Source organism: Cottoperca gobio, chromosome 17 (genome assembly GCF_900634415.1).
Source record: "Cottoperca gobio chromosome 17, fCotGob3.1, whole genome shotgun sequence".
Classification (NCBI taxonomy): Eukaryota; Metazoa; Chordata; class Actinopteri; order Perciformes; family Bovichtidae; genus Cottoperca; species Cottoperca gobio.
Genome location: NC_041371.1, coordinates 6,332,974 through 6,358,823, shown reverse-complemented (window position 1 = coordinate 6,358,823; position 25,850 = coordinate 6,332,974). Strand labels below are relative to the sequence as shown.

Here is a 25,850-nt window from a genome sequence, read left to right as displayed (position 1 = left end):
TCCTAATGGGGAAAGATTACAAAGAGTTATCCATTCCTTCTGTCCGGCCTTTAAATCAAAACATTACTAAGTAAATTCTTCTCCTTCCTTTACTGTCTGCTTCCACCACAGCCTGCAAGTGTTGCGAGGCTCTAAAGGGCAGCATTATGCGGCACATGTGAGTGAAAATTAGAGTGTGTGAAATGTGTTCATCAGTGCAAGTGCGCACAAATCAGCTGTTACTAATTAACGTTAATTCCATGAGTAACTTGACGGCAAGCCAAAATTGAATATTCGTGTTGTTGTGTTTATGTGCTCTCTTCTTTTGTGACGATAGAAGCCAAACCAAAAGTACACATAAGAAAGCCTTTTGTTTTTAATAATATGTAGTTCTGTAGGGGCCAAACGCAACGGCACAAATGTACCGAACATAAGCCTTCGGGGTGAAGTGGTACGAGCACGGTGCAACTACGGCAAAGCAGCAGTCAGGTTGGCAGAGAGTGACATTTTGAGAGCTGGCACTGTAAAAGAACATAATAATATGAGGGGGAAAAACACAGCACAGCTCACAAATGTGGGAACGGGACACATTAAACCTACCTTTGACACTGAACACAGGGCCTGCCCTCAGATAGATGGACAGGAGGGTTAGTGTTGGTGACAGAGGGGAGGTGGAGGAAGCGTGAGGCTGACTGGGATGGCTGCACTGTCAGCATTTTATGTTGTGCTGAAATTGACTTGACATTGAAGTTGCCAACGCTGTCTGGTTTAAGCTCTTTGAAATGATCCTGTCTAAACTTAAACCTGCTTCAGCCGGTCGTGGGTGACTGTCGCTCAACAAAATCACTGGTTAGTGGACAACGAGGAAACAAACACAAGAGACAAAAATGGTGGACTTACTGGACTGGACAGTGCGAGCCTCGATGGGCTGGGTGTAGACGCCTAAACCCATCTCAGAACGGGCTGCCAGCGAGAAACGGTACGATTTGTCAGGCTTTAGACCTTCCACAGCGTAGGAGCCAGCTGGGTTGAAGGTCACATGTATCTGGAGGGTTTGGAATTAGACAGAAAGATACCACTGAAATAAAACCCAAGACGGTCACACAAGTCCTTTCATGTGTTGAGCTATTTGGGTAGTGCCTGCTGTATTCTTTTGACATGTAGGAATTAATCTTCCACTGAAATCCTAAAGCTTCGACTGCTGTCTCTCCTTCCTACACGCATACAGAGGAGAGAAAGCAGCCAAATGTGAGAGCAACTCGTTCCAAAAAACAAATTGTCCTCTAGTTTACAGCGGGTGCAGTGGTCCAGCTACAAAACAGAGAGACCAAACAACTTTGCTGTCTGTTACTACAGTGAATATTTCACATCAGCTTGGGAGTTGACTGCATTACTACAATAATATGTCTGCAGCAGAGGCATCCCATTCAGAGAAAGTGCATCATAAAGAGGAAGATAAATCCTTCTGCAAATGAGAAACAGTATATACATAGATATATAGATAGACAGATAGAGAAAGATGGAATGTAGGAGAAAAAACCATACAATCATACAATAGTTATAACTTCATGCTGTTATTCTGACCTTGTTCTCTGAGTCAGACTCCCAGTACTGCAGCTCATACTTAATGATGGGGTCCTGTACGGGCCACAGCCATGTTAGCATGATGCGGCTGTCCAGCTCGGCTTCAGCCTCGAAGCTGGATGGCTGTGCAGGGACTGGGCACAGAGGGGCGAGAGGACAAGAGGTTGAAGAATTAAAGGGACTAAAAAAAGCACATTACTAAAGCTAAATGTTCTCCACAGTGTCAGCAACAATAACCACTTCCCAAAAATCTGACTGTGTGAGAAGGCATTTGCTCGGCAGATACAAACAAATACACAAATAGCCTTTCCCACATGCTGTAGATACAGACGATACACAAATAAAATACTTCAGCCAACTATACATGCCTAACCTAAGCTGTTACCTTGTCTAACACTATATGTATGTACAATTAGAGGCGGTTACACAACTGACGCAGGCTAAATGGACATGTGCACATGAACATACACACATTAATGAGCACACAGTGGTTGGCTGCTCACCTCCCTGCTGGGTTTTGACTTGCAGGACGTCAGAAGGTGGCCCATCACCTACAGAGGTGAAGCCCAGCACCCTGAGGCTGTAGGTGATATCAGGAGTCAGGCCTGAGATGGTAGTCAGACTGCTGTCATCGGTGTTGTGTTTCTGCCAGGCGCTGAGCGGCGCCGTCATGTCCGAGCTGTAGTAGACCCGGTAGCCCCTGATTTGCCCGTTGGGTTCCTCAGGCTGTTCCCACTGTACCAGCATTGTGCTGGCACTCAGCATGCGTGCTTGGACGTGCAGAGGTGGCGAGGACGGGGCCTGCTCACCAGTGCGCGTCTCCACGGGGTCGCTGGGCGGCCCGCGGCCAATGTTATTGACAGCCATGACACTAAACTCATACTCAGAGTAGGGGCTAAGTCCACCAATGCTGTAACGGGTAGTCGCCACACCTTCCACTTCCTGGAAGCCATTGTCTGAGGACTTGGCTTTGTACTGGATCATGTAGTAGGAGACGGGTTCTGGGTTTCCAGAATCCCAGGTGAGAGTCACGCTGGTGGCTGTGGTCTCAGTCACAATGAGGGAGGTAGGGGGCTTTGGCAGGGCTGAGGAAAGAGAAGGGAGGTATTAGCTTTGATATCAAGAAGGGACTTTTCGGAGAAATTGGATATCTGACACATTTGATACCATGATTCTCAGAATTTAGGCACAATACAGCTAAAATCAGCTCTTGTGGAGAAAAGGCATGACTGGTCATGTAATTCTCCATTCTGTAACTCATAGCACTGAAATGATTGTTTTATAAGCTAATCCTTATACTGCTGTCAGCAGCTATTATCCTCAAATGAATAGAAAAGCTAGACGGAAAACCCAATTTTGTGTTTTATAACCGGCCTGGTCATTACTGACAATACAAGAAAATTGCAAGAGTGGTCCCTGTTGTGACTGTACAACAAATGCAAACAAAACAGAGGGTCTTCATTATGGTTTCCTCGAAGAAGGTGTCTGTGTTGCTGTGGACCCTTTAAACGACTGTGTATCGATCAGTTGAGTGGAAAGTGGGATCAATACAGACTGCAACTGATAAGAGAGGCTGCGATCGGTAGACAACACAGTCGCAAACACAGGTGGGTAGAGCAACATTCACACAAACACTTTGATAGGGGGAAAAAAAGAACTCAACAAACACGAAGAAAGAAGCAGAGAGAGACAAACAAACAACAGTCCATTTTTACCTCTCAGGAGAAACAAAGAAACACATACCAGCGCACAACGACCGCAGCGATGATTATGTACGAGGAGTTCCAGAGGCCTTTTAAAAGTGGTTATTTCTGTTTTATAAAATGTAATTATCAGATCTGTGGGCGACTCAAATCATCGTCACAACAACAACCTCCCACATAGATAGAAAGAACAACAAGTCTGAACAACAGTCCTCACCTTTGACAGTGACTTGAGCGGTGGCTTCGATCATGCCCAGAGAGGAAATGGCCACGCAGGTGTAGTTGGACGACTCACGGATGTTGGTGACCTCCAGCACGTTGCGTCCCAAGGGCATCTCCTCCTCCTTGGTCAGCTCCGTCTGGCCCATTGTCCACTTGACGTAGGGCATCGGCGAGCCCACTGCCACACATGTCAGGTTGACGCTGCCGCCTGGCATCACCTCTTGGTTGGTGGGTGGAATAGAGAATCTGGGTGGAACTCTTCGCACTAAGGGGATGAAGAGAGGCAGGAGAAAATAGTGAATAGGTAGGATATGTCAGGTGAATATGACGGTTTTAAGTGATTTCATGAATGGTCTTCATCCACCACAAGGCTAAAAGCTAACTCAGAAAAGCTACCCGAACGGAGGGCTGATCGCTTTTGTCCTAATGTGCAGGCGAGCACAATGGGAATAATGGGACTGTCACAAAATGGCTCTGGAAATTCACGAGAAAACTTTGAGGGGGTGTTTTATCCTCTTGCCTACAAAAGGGGATATAATTTAAAAACTAGCCCAGTTTTGCTGGAGACTATGTCTGGACCTCTTTTGTCAGAGTGTCAAATGGTAGCGAGAGTTGCATCATTGAGGGACCCTGTGGAGATGGCATTGTTTGATTTCTCCTCCTGCTCCCTCTCTCTGGCTCCTTCTGCTCAGCCTGTCTTTCTCCCTCTCTCCCCCCCCCCCCCCCCCCCTCTCTTTGTGCAGTTGTGATATGCAGATAGGCTGACATTAAAAAGGGTTCCCATGGAGACAAGAAAGGCCCGTTGACGTCGCCAGGGACTAGGCAAACACCGATGCAGAGGCTCCATGCGATACTGAAAAGCTGGCCCAGAATAAACAGGCATCCAGCATTTACATATGACTTGTTTTCTCTCTAAATAAAGGTACACAAGAAATGCCTGCCATATTTACACACTTCAGATCTTTTCCTGGTAAACTTTTGGCAACCATAACAAAGTTATCTGCCTGACATGGCAAATAAAACAGAACTTCCCAGTGCTTTGTAAACATCCGTCATTGTCAGACCTGTTAAACGTATGAGACGCTGTACATTTCCACAGAAAGTGCAGAATGTAAGAAAGGAGGAGCTCTGACTTCTTTAACCTTGATTATGGCAAAAGTGAAACCAACCCTAACATTTAGCTCCCTGGCGAGGACGCATTATTGCTAACCCTTGACTGCTGGTCGTATGTATTCAAAACACTGCAGCGTACACGATCCCTGCAGAATGTATACTGCTTGTTTCCCCTAATGCACTACAACATCTCTGTGTCTCGCTGGGAAAAAAAGTCCTTGACTGTAATTGCTCTTTTGCACCGGTCTCCATGAAAATGGATTTTCAAATGTGAGTCTCTCTCCACCTTCCCTTTCTAACCCGTCCCGCCCCCCCCCCCACCCTTCACCACTCCCTCCCCGATCTAATTTGAACCAGAACGTTGTTATAGCCATGCTTGTTATTCCCCTCATTATGTGGCGAAATGAAAAACACAAAAGCACCTTTTGAGATTCCAGTCAGGAGAAGGCTGGTTCTCTGGACCGTACCATAATAAGGGGGACCTGGTTCACATTCATCTGACTTTTCCCAAAAATAATTGAGGTGCCATATATAGAAGACCTGCTGCTGGTTTTAAAGAAAATCAATACAATCATGTGGGCTTAAACTACTTGGCTCGATATCTCATAAATATATTAATATCCCAAGTCTGAGCCACAAAACACATTGACTCATGCACTTTTTGGATTTAGGCTTTTGTTTGTTTCACACAATTACCCGTATAAATCAAAACTTTGTAGTTTGTTTTATAAGAACTAACCTTTTCAGAGGGTGTGTGGCAAACACAAAGAAATCAATGTAACACCGGGAACAGTTAAGAGGTGAGGAAAGGTTTAAGACAGAGTAATGACGACCGTTTACTATTCATATTAATGTAAAGTTTACCAAAAGGTCTCGATGAACAAGAAGCCACAACTTTAGAGACTTTCTACCATATAAAGAGTTTCATGCAGGGACAAAGTGACACATATTAACGGTCCAGAAAGATTAGCATCAGCCATGACATGTGTTTTCTGAGGTTCACAGGCATATGGATGATTTCTAAATGAAAACAGTGGACAGGCCAAGTAGTGTTACCAGCCTGGGAACAGGACAGGGACGACATTCTCAAGCGAAGCATGCACGGGAGCTGAGGAGAGATATGGGATGGGATCACAAGCCTGAGTACTCTGGGAGAGGAAGATAAAAAGAGGAACATGATGTAGTTTTCTCATATAAATGACTAAACGTCTGATTTCCAGTGCGACAAATGCACAACACACTATCCTTTGAACATTTCAGGAGAAAAAAGCGTTAGTGTGGCACTTATGTTGATGACCACATGTGTCTTCTCACACAACTGCAACATTCACCAAGTGCTGCTATTTTTCAAAACATATGCTTGTATAAAAAAAGAGAAACCTGAGAGGAGCGGCCCTAATGTAAGACCATTAAGCTCAAAGTATCTGTTATTCGTTCATGATTCCATAGACTAAACAGTGCTAAGAGCAGTCAGTCAATGGGGCCTGTGTATATTGAACACTTAATGTTGTGAATAATTCATGGCGTGCGGTTAAGTTTGGAGAGGTGCTGTGGAACAAAATGACTAGAGGGCAGGTAATTGTTATCGATTCCTCCGAAGCTTCTCTCCTGTTGAGAGCGGCTTGGAGAGACAGGCTCCGGGACTCTATCAAAACCACAAAATAAGCCCCGTCTCCACTCTGCATGCCTGCTTGCTGGATACCTATAAATTTAACTGCCTTGACAAAGTGCCCAAGGATAGCAGAACCTGTCCAGTCAATCAATATTGGAGCAAACTGGCACAGAGTCGGTGCTGCTCCCAGGCTTCCTGGCAGCAGCACTGGGCGACGATGCAGCCATGATGGCTGATCATCCCCCCTGTCAGCACACTGCCAGCTCATTCTTAAATATTCTATAGGTCAGCTCTTTGAACAGCAGTGCTTTGCAGATGGTTTCCAAAACATTAACTCTCTCTTGGACAATGTCAATGTCATCATCCATTAACTCTTAAACAGAGGTTCAATCTCCTGGTATTACCTACTTCCTTAATGTCTTTAATGATAAGCTTCTATGCAGTAAACTTAGTAAAACTATCATTCCTTTCAAAACGCTTACAACACAACATAATAAACGTGTTGTATCCCACGAAGATGTAGATGTCTGTCTCCTCATTAGGCTAACATTTGCCTATCACATCCGTCAGTCTCTGGGTAGAGGATGCCCATGGCGGTAAAGCAGACATAATCCCTCGAGAACAGCTTTGTCAGTTCTGATACCCATGTCTCTCAGTGGGAGAGCAGGGGTGTCACTGTCTAAATACCTGACAAATCCGGTTGTAATCCATCACACACCTCTGATGGGCCTACAGAGGCGGATGGAAAGTATGAGGGTGAAAGGAACTATGGCTTTTGGTGGATGTGGTTGACATTGACAATATGGGTGCAGTTGGTTAGAGTGCACAGCAACATAACATAACAGAGATCTAATAATGACTCAAGCAAACTTTACGGGGACTCCTTGTGTGTCTTGGCAAGGCTGGTCGAAACAAGGTTTGGGGGAGTGGCGTTGGAAGGCATGCGAGAACTATTCAGGAATTCATGCAACACACACACAACACATTTACACTACATGGATTAGGGAGAGCTATTATTTATATTTTGCTTTTTCAGGGAAGGGATATCAGTGTCATCATCAGAGGGGCTGTAAAGGGTGGTTGACCCCACCTAAATGGAAAGGGAGGGGATTAAAAGTGAAATTGACAAACCTTCACGCTGATCTGTTTGTGGATGAAGTGATTTGATGGAGGTGAGCGATGAAATGAAAGATACAAAGTGGAGAGGAAGACAAACACAGTGAAACAGAAAAGTGTTTGCGTTGACACAGTGGAGGTTAGTGACATGGCATACAGAGGCAATGTAATGCATACATACATACATACATACATACATACATACATACATACTGTACCAGGGAGGGAACCTCACTTTTACAAATGATTTAGTATTATTCATCTTCACCATTTGGTATTACAATTAACAAATCTACTTTAGTTTGATGTCACACTTACTGTTACAAAACTTTGAAGTTTAATCGTTTTATAATTACGGGGCATTTCTCCTAATACTGTAAAACTGTATCCACTCTTCTTCTTCCATAAAATTGTCCTGAATTTCCCTCCTTGACACCCAGACACACACATAGAACAGTATGAAGATATTTTGGTAAGAGAAAAGCCCCGACTGCAGCACTTTATCCTCTGTGACATATTGACATGTCACATGGATATATGAAGGAGAGCCAGCAGACAGAAGCTGACATCCCTCCTCCGTTGTGGGATAAGCGCCTGACAAATGAGCGCTCATGCAAAGGACGCTTGTGATTCTGCCCACGTTAATGGAGTCTACCTTTAGAGGAGGGTCACCAAAATCGCCCCACAGCAAACAAGGTGCGCTCGCACCTGCACACCGACAAACACGCACACACTCTTAATGGATGAGAAGTGGAAGGACGTAAATAAATGCACAGACAGGAAGGAGAAAACAATCCATGAGCAGACACCCCCCACCCCCTCCTGTTGGTCTCACCCTCTCCCCTCCCACACAGAAATATGAGGACATCATTCTCTTGCGGCTCTAAAATGTCAAGACAAGGGTGGTGATGGTGGAGCTGGCAATACGTTTGTGTACCTGCAAACAGGAATTGGATCAGGTAGCTACAGTGAGTGGAACAAAAACAGAAACACATTCGCAGACACAAAACACCAACCTGTTCCCCAAGCCATTTAAAGGCAGTCTGACAGGTGTGTGTGTTTGTGTGTGTCTGTGTATGTGGGCGGATGATAGAGGGGGGTTGATAGAGAATAATACCACAATTCGTTCTCCCATGGTTATCTTTTTAAGTCACCTTCAAGCGGTGGTAACAGTATTGACATTTCAAGGCTTCACTTACTGTTCTAACCAGGGCAGTTGGAGTTCTTAGAAGATGCTGGATTTTAAATCAAGTGATAGATTCTTATAATATTTACTCAAAAGTACAAAATGAAATGTTAAAACACAGTTGGTATTAGCACTGCAGTATGTTGTACATCACAATGCATTAAGAATTGTAACGCTGTTGTATTTATTTGTTAATAGCCCAAGTATTATATTTATTTTGTGTTTGAAATTGGAATCAACAGCATGTTAACAGCCTGCAGCTTCACATCACCTCTGTAAAATGTAACAATTGTCAAATGACATGTTTGCTTCCAAAGCTTGTTACCTTTACAAGTTTGAAGGCAGATGTTGTCAGTCCCTAAATCTCCCCTCTGGTGTCTCGGAATATAAACCGAAACATATAACAACAGGAAAGGAAGAGACACATGTCAAAGGCCACTTGTCTTGAGTCCCTCATGTTTTAAACCCAATCAAGCAGCCCTGTGATAGCACAGCCCCAGGTCCCGTTTCCTCATTCTTGCAGCAGTAACAAAGACGGAGTGAAAACATAGCTGGAAGCTTTGTTCTCCCTTCCAGACAAGTACAATTTGAAAAGGTTACGGTCGGTTTGATTTCTATCTCTTCACTGGTGTGGTGAGGCTGGTGAGAAAAGTTGGTGTCGGGGCCAATGGGTTGACAGCTACCTGGGTGGTGTTACAGACTAGCTGGGCCCGAGGTCCCTGCTGGCGCCACGCCACACAAATACTGTAATTACCTCTGTGGGGGGAAAAAAAGCTGCGTTTGCACCTGTGACAGACATGCCCTGATTAATAGGCGAGATCCCTCCCTCGCCTTGGTTGTTTGGCTGACTACCTCCCCCTGTCAAGATTTAAGATCTAAACCTTCTGGAGCCCGCAGTGTTTAATCTGTGAATGTGATGCTGCTGTAGTCCTTGGGGCTGATTTTTATCTCTGATTCATCTGATCCAGGAGAAGCTATTGTCTGTTGGAAAATATGTTTTAGGATACTTTTCTCTATGAAAAATACTGATTCAAAACATTAGTCGTGCACATCTTAGTGAGAGAAATGTTGTATACAAATAGTATTCTCATCAAAAGAAGCATTGGTTTGTATTTTTCTGTCTGAGGTATAAGAGAAACATTTATTTTATCGTGATGGATGGAAAGAGAGAATGGTATCACTCCATAATAGGCCGTCTGATACACTAATGTATACGCTTTTAGCTAAATTATGAAGTGATAGCCGAGGATTTCTTACCCTGACACTTTCACTCCCCCCCCTCATCCACCCACACTAACAAGAGGAGCAGCTATTCTGTTTCATGTACATCAGACATGGTGTTATCCGCAGGGGCTGACCCAGACTACTCTCTCTCCTATACCAGCTTTTTCCAGGATGGGTACAATGCTGCCCTTTCCCTGCATTAGTCTGCTCACGAAGACACCGCAGCAAAAACAAACCCTGAAACTCCAGACCCCTCCACGCCTTTAGGAGCTCTGGGTTGTGCGGGAAGAATAATGGAGCCTTTCAATACAGTCAAAATAAAAAAGGAATGAGGCTTGGCATAGGTTTTTAACGCCAGCGGAGGAAACGGTTCAATGCAGCTGTTTTCACAGGACGCACCTGGTCGAATTTGCAGGTTGAGGTTAGTTTAACTCAGTGGTATGGGAGGAATGGCATGGCAAGAATAATGGTTAGAGAATTGGTTGTGGGAGAGAAAAAGAGAGAAATAGTGGGATGAATGTGGTCATCAAATGTGGAAATTACACAACAATCAAAGGGCCCAGTGTTCTACACAGGTGTATTCACTTATCTCGGCTAATTAGAGCTCTGCTCAGGCTGAAGGTGGGCAGAGCCACGGCGAGAATTACTCCATGTGCCAATGAGAATTACAAAGATGTGATTTGTCCCACCCTGACAGGTGCAACAAAGCTGACAGGAGAGTGAGAAAGATGTCAATCAAACACAGCCTGCACACTCCTACACACTCCTGAGAAGAGTTCTTATCAGCCACAGTAAGTGAAATCACCTGGGTGGCTCTACCATTGGAGGCACGGTGTCTCTAAAGGCAGAACAAGTGAACATTTAGAAAGAAACAGACACAACATTTGAAACTGACTTTACCTCGTACGTAGAGATTGGCAGGAGCGGAGTAGCGGGTCCCAGCGCTGTTCATGGCAACACATTCATATTTCCCCTGGTCGGACTCCTCGCTGTTCTCAATTTGCAGAGCTCCTGCGTAGAGGATTAACAAATTTAGCTGTCTTGACAGTTGTGGAGTAGGAGATGTAATTTGGCATGAAACCACAGCAGATATCTGTACATTGACTCACTAGAGAGCCTGTAGTCAACCAGTCTAACCCAGGTTGTGCATGATTTAGTGTCCTGATGATATGGATGCAGTTTTGTCAAGAAATAGTTTACGACAACATTACAATTTAGCTGATTTGGCAAATTTAATGAAACTGCTAAGAGAATATTTTCCTAGTCGTGTTAAGGATTAAAAAAAAAGACCGTGACCGAGGGTCAATTAATCATCGGAATAACATGTCACAACCATCAAAGTCTCATTAGGCCTTCTGCTTATGGAAATAATTGAAAAGCGTGTTTATGTCAGAGGGTTTTCTATCGCAGCCAGGACGAAGCTAAGCTATACTTGAGAATAACCACAACAAAAGCAGCAGAAAGGATAAGATCTGACGGTTATATCTACAGAACTAATTAGCCTGCTGCCTAATATCAACAACTGTGCAATCTGTGTTTTACACAGTTTTACCAAAGGACATTATTTATACTTATTGGCCTCGAAAAGGAACGTTACTCTGTTTAAGCGTTGTTAGAGTCTGTGCTGAGAGTAAATAATGTTTTCAAATTGTTGAACTAATGAATAATGAACATAACTGATGACTGTTCATCTAAGTTATTATTTACTTCATGGCCTAGGCTGTTGCTGAAAAGCAACTGCCAGTGCAGGTATCTTTTCTTCAATCTGTGTTGAGCATTTAGCAGTGAGGTCATAATTGTGTTTTTTCATTACCAACTTATTTCACCATGTCTCACCGAAGCCCTCAAGGGAAAAACTCCTCAGCCAGATGGCTTAGATTAGTATTCACAATCCCAAGAAGCTGTAGTCATCAGACAGAAGGCTAACATGTTGTTTGTAACAAAGCATGAAAGCCCATGAGACCTCTCTTTATATGGTCATTTTGACACACCATGTCCATGACCATCATATAATCATTGCTACTGAATTGCAGATGGCGGACAGATTGGACGAGGTTTAATTTGAAACAGCAAAACTTACCTGCATTCCCACAATTTAAAAAAGATACATGTTTAAAAACAAAACTATTTCTCTCAGCAGTACATATGTATGTCACAAGCGCGTGATAACATTTACCAAGTCTCCAAAACAGCATGGTACTAGCAGCCAGCCACCATGCAGTTTCGAAATGACAAAAATACTCAGTATACGATGATGTCAGGATACATTATTTTCACATCATGCAGTATGAGATGAATACAACAAACAGGTTCACCACCAACCAAAGGGGACTCGAATCAAGACGAGACCAAAAAAGAGAAGTGAAACAGGGCGGGGCAGTAACATGTGATAACATCACCTCAGATCTCATGACAACATATCTCTCCAAGGTGTTTGCTCTGCACGCTGAGCTCATCGCTGTCTGATTCAGCAATGACATGCACCTGCATACTAATGCTGGTGTCACCAATCTGTCAATCGGCCCGTTCTCCCATGGGAGAAAACATTGTGAGTACTTCAGAAATGTACAAGGTTACTGCTATGGCAGTTGTCAGAGCTGCAACAATAAAGCCCTTCAATTACTTCCACCTTCTCAAACAACGGCGAAACTTCTACAAGCTCATTTTAGTGCAGAACTTACACGAGGAGCACAAAGGCTGCCTTAACTCCTAAAGAGTTAAACACAGGAATGTGGGCTTTATTAGCAGCCAAGGACGCGTGGACAGTGAGACAGACAGCTAGTAGCTTGAAATGTATTCAGCTTGCCCCAGACGTCCAATATTTACTTCACTGTTGTTGAATGTAAATCATTCTTTCATTCAGGGGGAGAGCGCATGATTACCATAAAAAGGTGTTGAAGCTTCCACCGTAACAATCTCGAGCAGCCATCCTGTTCTGATGCTGGGGGGCAAAGCTGCATATACTGTATGCAAATGCAGCCATTTCAGTTTACATTGAGGATGCATAGGGGAGGCAGGTAGATCCTCTTGTGGCCACAGTGGCCTTTAGTTAAAAATGCAACTCCTCACCTCTTTCGCTAAAAAAAGTCAGAGAGGCTGAAGCCGAAAAATGTTAATTTGTGTGTGTGTGTGGACAAGCTAACACCTTGTACTTGCTATTGCTTTTCCATTCTCCTGACTTGAGGGTTGGTGATAATTTGTTTGTTGGGGAGCAGACAGCAGACAGGACATGTTGGGAAGAGACGAAGGGGGGAGTGGAAAAGGGTGGTTCGGCGCTAACAGCGTTGATGAACCTGGTGAAGTGGCGTTTGGGGGGGAATGCAGGAGTCTGATGTGGATGTGAGGGAATGGTGTGGACGTGATTTTCCAACACACTTTGTCATCCTTACCTCTAATTGGTGTACCACCTAGGTGGGAGTAATTTCGATGCAAACAGGGTTGAGAGATTAGTTAGAAATCCACTTATATCAGTGGGAGAGAAAAACATGGCTTCTGACAGGCCACAGATAAAAAGGAGGAAAAAACTGAAACAGAAGTAGAAGCCATTTAAATGCAATGTGACAAAGTTCAGTGTACTTAATCAATGCTACGAAGCACGTTTACAGCTCGGACTGTACATGTTGTCTGTAAATGACCAAGAAAAACCACAGCCTTTGAGAAAGATACGTTCATTCAGGTAAACATTGTGTAACATAACGCTGCTACTTTTGCATTGGCAGACAACAGCTAGAGCCACATGTGCTTCATAGTAGAACTAAAATAGTATGCAATTCAAGCAGATTACATTTTTTTATGAAGCTTTTTTAATTGAAGAAGGCCGTACTCTTTGTACAGACTGCATTTGTGCAGAATGCAGTTAGTAAAATGGGTTAAGAGAAATGAATGAAAGTCATACACAGTAAATAGAATGATGCACAGCAAAACACATTCAGGTCAGAGGTATTAAATTGAAAAGAGGTTAGTATCTCAACAGAGTGAATGACTTGTGTGAAAAGATAGACCAAATGTGCCTGTGCACTCACTAGAAATTGAGCGCTTATAATACAATAAGAGGAACTGGGTTCACCTTTTCTGTTAAACTGTGGAAAATTAATGCACTTGGCAAAATTGGCCACATTTCAGGTCATATGCAGAAATGTAAATTGTGATGCGGCACCAGATGTCAAGAAAAAGGTGCTGGATGAAAAGAATTGTTAGTCTGAGGGCAGAACATATCAGCATATTTTCAGGCGCTCTCACTATTTGCGAGATGGAAAACTAATTAAAAGTTTATTGCTAGAAGTAAAATCAAAAAAAGATCATGGTTTTAGGAACAGTTTTCTCATTGTTATAACACAAACACTATCAAACAATTAAGTAGTTTTGTGAGGAATCTGTATCTAATGTGGGTTGTGTTTTTAAAAGGGCAGCAAGAACATGGACAGTCCAAGTAAACATACTCCAGTGACCTGTATTAGGCTTCCACTTGGCAGCTCTAGCGCCAGGCTTTTTCTGGAGTGGCTCTCGTCGATAATCTTTGGGGCCTCAGACCTGTAGCCTGGCCTGACACTCTCTAAGTGAGGTAGATTTAGTAAGGAGTCACAAGACGGAATCTGGTCAAAAGCCACTAATCTTTCCACCTTGCACCTTTTCAGTCTGATCCAGGTTAGGCAAGAACAGTTTATTTATCAAGTGGACTGATACTGTGGACAAAGAGCACTTCATACAATTTGTGGTGTTGCAAAGTTGAATCCGAGCTCATGCATCATCGGCTGGCCTCATTGTCAGCCAGCTGCATGTTTAAAGGGGGATTATGGATTATTTAATATGGTGAAAGAAATCTCTTTCTGTTTTTTGGATGGTTACAAGCTCATGCATCACTGTCAAAGATAGCAGGAATAACTTTATTCCAACTTCTGTGTAACTGTAAGTGGCTGCAGCTGTGAATTAAACTAACCAAGGTGACACACTTTGAATAGCATTTATGTCCTTTGTGATGAAAGAGAATACATGCATCACAACAAAGGCCTTTTTTCTTTTCATATCATCCTCAGGTCTAACGTGTCTCATATCTGTTGGTATTTGACCGTATCTTGTTTTATGCAACTTGCCTTTGCTCTATTTACATTATCTGTATGCAACACATTCAAGAAATTAAAATCAGATCAAAACAAATTGTACCTGAGCGAAGCTGTTTAATGCGCCCGTTGCTGCTGCTGATGTCCACAGGAAGCATGTCCTTGAACCAGGATATCTCAGGGTCCGGGTTTCCGCTGGCGGCACACAGCATGGTGGCAGTTCTGGTCCTTTCAACCACCTTCAGCTGGGGACCCATATCAATGGTGGGGAAGCCATGGGGGATCTGGTTCTCTGAAAATGTGCAAAGGCAGATTTTTTTTGTATATCCAGAGCCACACATAGCAAAAAAATGGGGGGGGGGGGAAACAAGAAGAGGAAAATATATTTTTTTTACACTTTTGAGCTGGCAAGGACAGGAAAGAGGATGAAAAAGAGCAAATACATTTCAGATGCTAAAGACCAAACAGTAATCACAAAGCAAACACACAAACAAAACAATGTCCAAGAGCAGAATATACTACAGGGGAATTGGAGATCTGGTATGATTTGGATTTTAAATGTGGTTGAAAAATAATCTGATTGATTATCACAGCAGGCTTATTGCAGGTTTTGACAGAGGAAGGATTGCAATCTGTCTCTCGGTACCCATGCATGAATGAACCGCTTTAGGCTTAGCCAGCTAAACAAAGCTATTTGAATAATCCAACTCATCATAATGAATGTAACAGCATAACCATGACAACACATTAAGTATAATCCTTAAAACAAAAGTTGGTGAAAGGTTGTTCTCAAATATATAGTGACATCATACCATAAGATTATCAACATATGAACAATATATACAGTAGTCCTGGATTATTTGCATATCGGATTCTAAAAGTCATCAGGAGGAGGTTCATCCCAACACCCAGTGTCTACCGTTGACATTTAATTTCTAATATGGAAAACTTAAGAGTCTCGTCGTTACAGTTAAACAGACACCTTACAAAAGTAGACAACGTAGAAAAAAACGAGATTTATCACATTAACATGACCCAAGTGTGCTGCAAATCCTAAATCCGACCCCCCTCCCTCCTGTCCTCATAATAAACCCTAATTTAACCTCAGCGTTAATAAAGAGGAAACCCGATGGCCCTTGAGAAGTCTCATTATCAGCTTGCTCTTAAACTTGTAATCTCTTTCATCTTTTTCCTCATGTGCAGATGTGTCCCGGGGGCCAAAGTGCTAAAAACGAAATCCTTAGAACAGTGCTAATGATCGGAACTCCCTACTTTCTCATTTCACCATGAGAAGATACCTAACTGCAGGTTAACAATAAGCACATGATAGTTGGTCTACAGGGATGAACACACTTAATACAAGACGGAGATTTGGTTTAGGAACTGTGTCCAGAACAGGATTACAATGCTACAAGAGTCAAACTGAACGGTCCTCTAAAATGATCTACTGATTACAATGCATTCAAGACAGTTTGTGTCAGGATAGGGGAGGAGAACAAAACAAACAAGATGTCTTGGCGCACTTTAATCTCAGACTCCCACCCTGGACTGGTCAACCATGTAAGACTGTGATTACAACAGTGTGCATGTAGGAGGAGGAGAGAGCAGCATTCTTTGCAAAGTTCCTTAATTAATTAAGACATGAAAGCTGTTGTTCACCGTAAACTCATCAGACACAAAGCAAATATCTTTGTTACAGTGTCCATTGTGGGCTGTGGTGCAAGTGATACAAGGTTGTCTCTCATCAGCTATGAGAAGGACAATACACGGTCGTCTCTTGTATGTAGGAAAACCCAAACTATAAGCTTGTGGCGGCAAGAAGTGATTCCCCAAGACCCAATAAATGCACCTTTAAAAATCTAATTTGTTGTAGAAGACATTCGCTCCACTCAAAGTGTTATTGGTGCACTTTTTCTATTTTCTTAATCTTAAGCAGACATTTATGTTGTGGACCAATGTTTTGATTGTCTTTAACTTAAGATGGCGCCTCAGAGATGCATTGAAAGGGATTGTTCCTCTTCACTTGGCTTGTCTGAGTCAAAAATCCATATGTAAACCTATATGGCTTGAGCATGAATAGGTGCATGGGTGTACTTTGTTCTGATCCCCAGGAGAACAGTTGTTCCTGCTTTCACCCTTGTGTTTGGCCCGTAGCCCGGATCGTCTCATATTCAGATGTAGCTGACAGATATCTGCATGGCCTCTTATCTTTGTGGTGAGGCTTACTTCCTGTCTAACGATATAGGATTTGTTTTCAGACATCCCAAATGAAATCAGGATACCTCTACGAAACAGACAACTACAGCACAATGAACTAGTACTGTACAATTTGTCATTGTGTGAATAATGGTAACAGAAGCGCCCTGTGTTCTTCTGTGGTTTGCTCTCTCTAACCTTCAAAGAGAAAGGAAAAGGTAGAAGGGAGAGAGAGAGACAGACAGACAGAGAGAGAGTTCTGTGGCCAAAGATGAGCAAGAAAATTGACTCTATTCTGCTTTTAAGGTGCAATGGTATGTCCATTAATTATACCAAACCTAGAGAGCTGAACTCCAGTCTTGTCTACTTACAGTTCACTAAGAACATGTTCATAATGACCACAGATCACCTGAGAGGAGGTCCCTTTGTGCCTACTGACACATGGACCCAATTTACTGATGCTCACATCCACTGGGGTGGGAGGCACAGTTGCTAAGGGTTCAGGTGGTCAGGGTTCATTGTTTAACAACCTTCTTTATGCAGTGCCAGTCTGTCAGCCACATTATGATATGGGTGAAGAACAAAGGACAAAAGCCTTGTGAATATAGACGTGTACGCACATGTACAACGATGGATGTTGTGTCCCAATGTATTAAAAGTGTCTAGAGATGTCTCCGAGCAGGTGCTTGATCTTTCATCGACCAATGTCCTGGTGTTCATATTGTACATGTAACACATGGTCGGGCCCCCCAAATCACTCCATCTCTCAGCCAGAAAATGGTGTAGCTTCCCTCTAGGTCTAGTACAAAGTAACTGTATGGTGGAAGTCAATCGATTCTATGAGGCATGACACGGATCCTGTCAATCACACCTAGCCAGTCACCCCAGGGATTGTACTGAGGATTGAGAAGTCTGACATACCATATTTTGAGGTGAATTTAATAAGATTTGTTCTATTTCCTGCTAAATCTACCTTCCGCAACTTCAAAATGTGTAACATACAGTTTCCCACGGAAAGACGCATCTTGCATTACTAAAGAGGAAAGATATTTATGCTTTGTGGAGCTATGCCTTCGACTGAAGACGCTTGAATATCTGCATTGGATATTTTCAAGCAAACCCTCTTGTATTTCTGCCTATAGAATATTTATGATTAAGATTATTGGCAAAGGTTCCTGGGCTGTGAAAAATGCAAACCATTGGTAAAAATAGGGTGAAAGACCCAAAGGAGTCATTACACGAGTCAGTGGCTCTTTCATATCAGGAAGCACAAACAGAGAATACTTTAAAAGGCAAACTAAAGCTGCTGCAAAGCTTATACATTAATGTATCCCTTACTTTTTAATGTGCTATGTTTGCGTTGCAGGTGAACAGTTATTACAAGTTGCAGTAATCTTTTTTTTGTATTCCCTAAGTGGCGTGAACCGTGTCTTCACTTGGTGTGTCAATTTTAAAAAGGGAAGTGTTGAAGGAGACTGGCCGGGCTGCATGTACAATAAATGTTATAAATATGTAATTGCTTAGCTTCAATGTTATTTCCATAGTGTGTACTGTTAAAGGAGCATTATATATATATATATATATATATATATATATATATATATATATATATATATATATATATATATATCCAAGGTTAGTTTCTCTTGGGATAGCGTAGCCAGAAAGAATACAGAAAGGCAGTTCTATTTCCTGAGCAAACAGAATGGATTTTATTAATATAGAAATAAACAAACACAATCGCTGGTGAATTTAAACTCATAAACAAAGGGGGGGGGGGGTTTCTGTAATGTTAAGATATAAGCTGGACCTGGAGGTTGTACCCCTCATAAGAAGGGGTAAAGCTTCACTTATTTGCTGCATTTCCAGCTATGTGTCCCAATAGGCCATTGTGCTCCCAAAGAGCCACACACTAAAGCTGATTGAGTCTTGGATATTGTCGGCCCCTCACACCCTGCCTCAGGAGGCGTCCACAATACCTGTTATTTGACGCTTAAATAAAAAGTTAAATAATGTTTTATTTGGTTAGAATGTCAACATAATGTATGAAAAGGTTAGAATTGCTCTAATAGTTGCAAAACCATGCAGCCCACATGTTAAATAGAGTTCCTGAAGTTGTCTTTGTCTTTAGGTCAAATTAAATAAATTGAAAGTTATACACACACTTCTCAAAGATTACCGATTGAGCCTTGTCTCTCTTTCCCTTCTACTGCGACTCCTGAGGCTGGCCTTGTCTGCCAACTTGTCATGCTGGGAAGACAAAGACATGCCTTTGTTCAGTCCTCTTTAATTTGAAGGGAAAATAAAAGGAATGGGAAAATTTGGAGAGAATCCAATGAAATATGGCAGGCAATGCAGGTTGATGTTTGTCAAGATAGAAGGCATTTCTAATAAAAAAAAACCTCTTGTGCTCGAGTGTAATTCATCAAAAAAATCTCCACTTCTCTGTCTAGTCCGGGCAGGAAAATACGAGTAAGGCAAAAATCCTGTGATAATGTCATGCAGGCAATCTGTTACTAAGATGAACAACGCTGCAACAAAAAAAACAAAAAACAAAACACCAATATCATGTCTGACACTTGTAACTCCCAAACTGCTCATTTATTCTGCATGTATGCAGACTTAAAAGTCTGAAATGATGCACACTGCATGCAAACGATTGTGCTGCTGCTGATATAATATAGTCTAGGTGATGTCTCATACTGCTGGTAGAAATGCCCAGGATATGCAAATGACTAAGGCCAGAGGCAGACGTAAAGCTAGGAACGCATGAACTGGTTCCCCCATGATGAGAAAAATAGGGACCATTGTTCTCTCAACAGCCGTTTATCACGTACAGAGTCATCCTGCAATACGAGCAGCAGCAGATGAACTTGTTTAGGTGGTTATAGTAGTACGGTAGAAAAGAGTGTGGGGGGGGGGGGGCGGCTTTAATGTCGATTTGTGGTTGTTCTACTCAATTAAGATAGCAGCGGGGGACTTGACTGTACACAAAAGGCATGGGGCAACATTGGTAATATCATTTGTAATAAGAAAATTACAAATATGGTAATTTGTGAAATAAAAAAAACATGATACAATAATCATAAATTATTGTGTCAAGGAGGTGTGCCTCTACTGTAACAGCCACGGGTGAGGTTAGATGAGCGAACAGAGTGAGAGAAAAACGCAAAATAGAGAGGGGAAGGAAGAAGAAGAATAGGGGGCAAGGGAGGGGGGCATGCCAACCTCCTGCCAGCTCCAATTACCAGTGTGAGTGGAGCGTGGCAGCTAGGGCGATGGGTCTAATCAGAGCCCTGCTGAAAGAGACCCGTCCCTGTCCTCCTGTCCCACTGGGAGGCTGCTGGAACTCAATCCCACACTAATGTCAGCCAGCGTTTTTCTCTCAACCCAAACACACTCATCTCAATGGGGGAAAACACTCCAGACACCCCAGTTCCTTTAAAACAGGAGAGCCCTGACACAGTGGCACAAGATACAACATAGTTCTGCATTTAAAAAAAAAAAGAGGCCTGCCTAATTTCCATTTCAGTATGTCCTAATATCTTCTTCATTCTTGAACTCTCGAGTGCAAAAAGAACGACATGTGCTGCTATGAATGTTTTAAGTGAGGGTTACAGCATAGAAGGGTCCCTTCAGAGAACAAGCAGTCATGAAACATATGTTGAGAAATCTTTAATGCAAAAACATTGCTGCAACATGAACATGAGTTGTGTGCATGCTTGCAAGCTGCCATCTTGCTTGATTCTCTATCAATAGTTAATCTGCATCAACATGTGCCATCAAAAATTAAGATGTTAAAGGGAGCCCTTCTTAAATTCCTCAGCTTATACATCTGAACTGATCTCGTTTCAAGCGAGAAATAAAAGACCCTATGATCTCCACGTGTGCCTTTGCCAAGTGATGGATGACAACAATTAAAGGTGATGTCTCCTTTGATAGGGTGAACCAAAGGACCACAGTGACAGCACCACAGCCACTTGCCTCATGAAATATTACTGCTCTAAAATCTACCCTTTAAACATACATCAGTGCACTGTCTTTATAGGCTAAAAAACACACCAGGTTTATGCACTTCTCCAGAATATGTGGGCCGTTTGGATATTTGTCTGCGTGTGGGGATGTGCAGCATTTAACTTTTTACTGAGGGCTAAATGTTTATAAATACATTTTATTTTTTTAGAAAACTACAAAGATGATAGTCTCAGTGTTTCCTATGTTTACTCAAAAAAAAAAGCCTTTTTAATTATTCACCTTTCTGCTAGCCCAACCTGTGAGGGAAACTAAATATAGTGCAATGAGTGTCGTCTACCTCTCAACTTGTCTTGAGTCAATCTGGCAGTGAGAAGCAGACGAGCCGTCTGCAGAAACAGAGTGCATGGCCTGCGGCGGTTTCTAGCCAAGAACATCGTTGAGACAGACATTTGCATCTGCCTGAGATGTGTGTGAAACAGAAGGCCAAAGCTAATATGAGTTCAACTGAAAGAGCTCTATGAATAGTTGGATCGCTGATGGTGTGTAAAACATTTAGCAAATTCACTGGGAAAATGTTTAACTGCAGAGGGTTTATTAGGAGCTGCACGGTGTCGCCGCACAGCAAGGTTCTGGCTTCGAACCTACCGACCGGCTTTCTGTGTGGAGTTTGCATGTTCTCTCCGTGCCTGTGTGGGTTTGCCCTTGTTTGCCCTAGTTTTTTACCCCAAAGACTTACAGGTTAGGTTAACAGGCTGTAAATTCCCCGTAGGTGTGCCTGTCTCTATGCGTCAGCCCTGTGATTGACTGGCGACCTGTCCAGGTTGTGCCTCGCCTCTCGCCCCGATATCATCTAGTTAACTCCAGCCTCATGCGACAGTATAAGCGAGTATCGCTAATGGATGGATGGATTTATGAGGAACACAAGTGATGGTGGTATTACTCTTTGTTGGACAGTGGTCAAAAAAGAATATAGGGATACCAGTTACTGTAACAATACATGGTTACAGCTATTGCTTAATAAAATGTCTTGTGGTTCAGACAACTTTCCCCTTGTAGTGTTTGATAATAGCACTTGCTGGTGTTTCTTTCTGAAATCCTGTGACATTCAGGCAGCGACTAATAAGCCCCAAAGAAAGGTGCGACAGACCTGACTGGTGTTCATGTAACTGCCTTCGCGCTTTGACTTGCAAAACATCGCGGGGCAAGGAGTTTTCTCACATGTTCTGCCATGAAGGTCACGTGAGCAGGACCCTCTTCATCTTCAGAGAAATACTAGTTGGCAGAGTTCCCACTGCAAAGGTCTCCTCGGCAGGGATGACACGGCACACCCCTACATCAAAGACGCCATTGATGTAATACTGTTGTAATGACATGGAAATGGTGAAAACCTCTATGGAAATGGAAGCAAATGTACAATGTGCATTGAAATACTTCTTAACGTCTTGTCAAGCCTGTTGTCTCTGGCACGTTATCGCTTAGACCAGGTGTTATGGCAGTTGCTATGGAGATACCAGTGCATTGAACAAACAGTGTAAGGATAGACGCACTGCACGCACAGACACACCTGCAGGCAACGGACCGTGACAAAAACACAGTCATAACAAAAGCGCTGTTAATGCCGGTGTTAGTTCACGCAGTGCTTCATACTAATGGTCATACAACAGTGCTGTTATTCTATGTTTATCCAAGTGTACTTGGAGTAAAAAGGCTGTAATGCATGCCATGACCTTTGAAATAATACACTTTTTTGTCTGGCAGAACATTTGGCCTTACTTCCTCGCCTACAGACAGATAATCAATAACAGCCATCCAATCCCCCCCCCCCCCCCCCCCCTCCCAATTCCTTCCTTTTCTCCCTCTCTTTTTATCATCTCCCTCTCTTCACTTTCCTATTCATCTCTACTTTTTCTCCCATCTGATATCATACTTCTACTGTCGTCAGTGTGATCTACGGCCCTGCCAGATGCCTTACGCCTGTTATTTATGCTGCGGCACACCAGTTTGTACATAACCGTGGCCTCCGACCATTACTGCAACCCAAGGGTGGTCTTCTGAATTCACATGGTTATGCTGACCGAGTCACCTTGTGGGACAAGCACTGCCGCACAGAATCACATCCTCCATTAACTACGCTATACGAGTAGCACAGCTGTAGGCTTTCATTTTGAGATTACAGCTCTACTGCCTGCCTTTTGGTCCTACCAACCGGAGTTTGATTGAAGACCCTTGAGATTATAGTATTACGGGGTACACGGTTTGTGGTTTACTTCTCATTTTAATGTAACTTCCTCTAAGATGGAAAAACCTAAGGGCTAATGGCACATTTCTGTGGTAATATGATGTGGCTAATAAGACAGGCTATTCCCCCAGGCATCTCGGGGAAAAAGAACAAGGACAGGACCCAAAACCAGGAAGCGTGACGGTTAATGAAATCGGTCTACAAAAGGAAGCAGAGCGGCGGTTTGCAAATAAATGAATTAATTGATCTCCTCCGCAACTCGAATTAATCATCGGCAAAGCTTTATTGTGACATGTTTAGAGTAATTACAGCAGATAGGGATGGCTTTTATGAGTTCTGAGAAAGGCAGTGGATGTAGTGGAATGTGGCAGGTTCTGTTAATTAAATCCTCACTGACTAGGCTCCTGTGACAGCCTTCTCTCAGTCAGAGATAATGAATAATACACAGCACAGAGTATGTGAGTCAATGTCGACAGCCTCAACTTTGTAGTGGTTTTGCAGAAGTGATGGGTGTTCATAAATATCACACTGTGGTATGACCTATTAACTGCTCACCTCGAAAGAGGAATATGCAATAATTTCATCAGTGCTGCTGTTCAAAAGTAGCAAAGAGGCAAGAGAAACATGACATGATGGAAAGGTCGAAACATGACATTCGGTCACAAATTGCTCGATGGCTGCTACTATTCTGTCGTTATAGTGAATTACCTTTGCAGCCATGACTGTTTCTCCAAGTTATCTCCATATTATCACCTTTACAGTCAAACCATATCTGATTCTACTACCTATATCTGAGGCCACTGACCATCTTATTAAGTTGTTTTCTGTAGTTTCCGTAGGTACGATCTTGACCACAATTTCATCAGAAAAGGAGAAACAGCTGCTACAGTCACAGTCAATAACTGGGTGATGTTTTGCTCGTACCTTACAAATGAGAAAGGAACAAGTAAGTGTTTACTACTTGGTGAACAAGCCCTGACACTGTGAGTGTTAAGCAGGGGAGACATGTTTGCCCAGTTAACCTCTCCTTGCAAAATAGGTTAAAAAATATTGATGCTGATGTAATGCATTCAAAATGAACAGCGCCTTTGACAGCTGTAAGCAGACCGATCAACTATAACCTTGAAAAACACAGCTTAGCAGCTTAGAGAAAATGGAACTATGCCTCTTAAACATGAGAAATATGTCAAGCTTGGGGCCAAGCTATAAGGCTGATAGCGATTCAAGCCGTTCTCCCAGGCCTTCTATGGCACAGTGGGTAAGCCAAGAGGGCTTGGTGTGAAAATGTGTGAGAAAAAGGGGTCAGGGTGAAAGGACTCCCATTAGCCAGCTCATTGAGTGTAGATATTAGAACCCCCCTGACGGGCGGCGGGCCCATCCATCCATAGCCAGTCAGGGCCTGGGGAGCCGTTGACTCACTGGCCTGCAGAGCTTTAAGGTGGACCTTCCTCTTTACCTGCTGGGCTACAGGCCCAGGGCTTCATTATTAACAGATAAAGCAATGTCAGGTAGGGTGTTTCTTATGTGCACAGTGTGTCGTTGTTGCTCTATTATTCTCATACAGAAATAGAAATGTGCACGACATGTTGCACAAATGTAACATGATAAAAAAAAAAAAGCTATTACCTTGGTATTTGTTGAGGTGGTGTGTTGTACTAAATAAATGAGGCTGAGCAAAACTTTAGAAACTTTATTAATAATGAAGGTGCTTCATCACAATAACACCAACAACTGTGACCTAAAAATGTCCTTAGCTGTCATCAATTTGCAGGGCTTTTATATTAAAATCGTCTTCCGTTGTACCCTGATTTCCATTTTCCTGGTGTGTTGTATGTGATGGAGTGACGTCTAATGGTTGGTGTTGCATGACTCAGAGACCGACAGAGACAGGCTGCACTGCACTAACCAATAAAATGAGCATTGCATTATAAACTCGGGCTAATAATATGAAGCAATTGTTATTTTCATGTAGTGAGTTCTGTTAGTTTCTACAAAATATAACTTCTGCTTTTATCAACTGTTCAGCACATCAGTCATGTCAGCCCACTTCTGATTTACATTGTGATGGTTCTCCTTTGCCGTGGAGAGGAAATTAAATGTAATAGTGTAGAATTTGAAAAATGCAGAACGGTAACAAGTGTGGGGGGGGGGGGGGCAGGTTGAACCATAGCTGTGTATAAGACACTTTTAAATAAAGTAAAAAAAACAGCATGAAGCAACAAATTGATTTGATTCAAATTACGCTGTAACTGCCTGCAGGGCTCGGAGAGCTCAGGTGTACGTAAGCGTTGGACCCTTAAAATATCAATTTGATTCAGGGGCAAATCTTTTGAGTGACAGTTTTCATCGCTCTCTGTGTTCATATTCAGCGAGGCTGCATATATTTCTGGAAAGATAATATTGGATCCTCACATTTAGATGCCTGACCATCCCTCCCTGCTGGCCTCTAACCTGGTTAAGAGTGAAACATTCCAATAAAAACGCCTGGGCTCAGATAATCATGAGCAAGTGCGTGCATACGTAGGGACTAAAAAAAAAAGATCAATCCCGGGGAGAAGATGACCTGTTACCTCACATAACACTTTAATGGAGGAATCAGTGTGTTACTCTGTATACAATACACGCATGGTGAAACACTATTGAT

The 25,850-nt window shown here is 42.8% G+C and overlaps 1 protein-coding gene across 8 annotated transcripts in view; it reads right to left on the bottom strand.

Moving 5' to 3' along the window:
* Positions 1-25,850, bottom strand: part of ptprfb (protein tyrosine phosphatase receptor type Fb) — a 153,710-nt gene that overhangs the window by 54,069 nt on the left and 73,791 nt on the right. For 5 of the 8 annotated variants that reach the window (XM_029452967.1, XM_029452971.1, XM_029452969.1 and 2 more), the window contains exons 5-10: positions 14,900-15,088; positions 10,640-10,750; positions 3,484-3,753; positions 2,067-2,648; positions 1,564-1,697; positions 880-1,024 (exon numbers count right to left, since the gene is read on the bottom strand). In XM_029452967.1, coding sequence (XP_029308827.1) covers positions 880-1,024; positions 1,564-1,697; positions 2,067-2,648; positions 3,484-3,753; positions 10,640-10,750; positions 14,900-15,088 — 1,431 coding nt within the window. Of the gene's footprint in view, positions 1-879; positions 1,025-1,563; positions 1,698-2,066; positions 2,649-3,483; positions 3,754-10,639; positions 10,751-13,128; positions 13,147-14,899; positions 15,089-25,850 lie in introns of all 8 variants that reach the window. The other 3 variants (XM_029452965.1, XM_029452966.1, XM_029452970.1) reach the window with 1 other exon arrangement.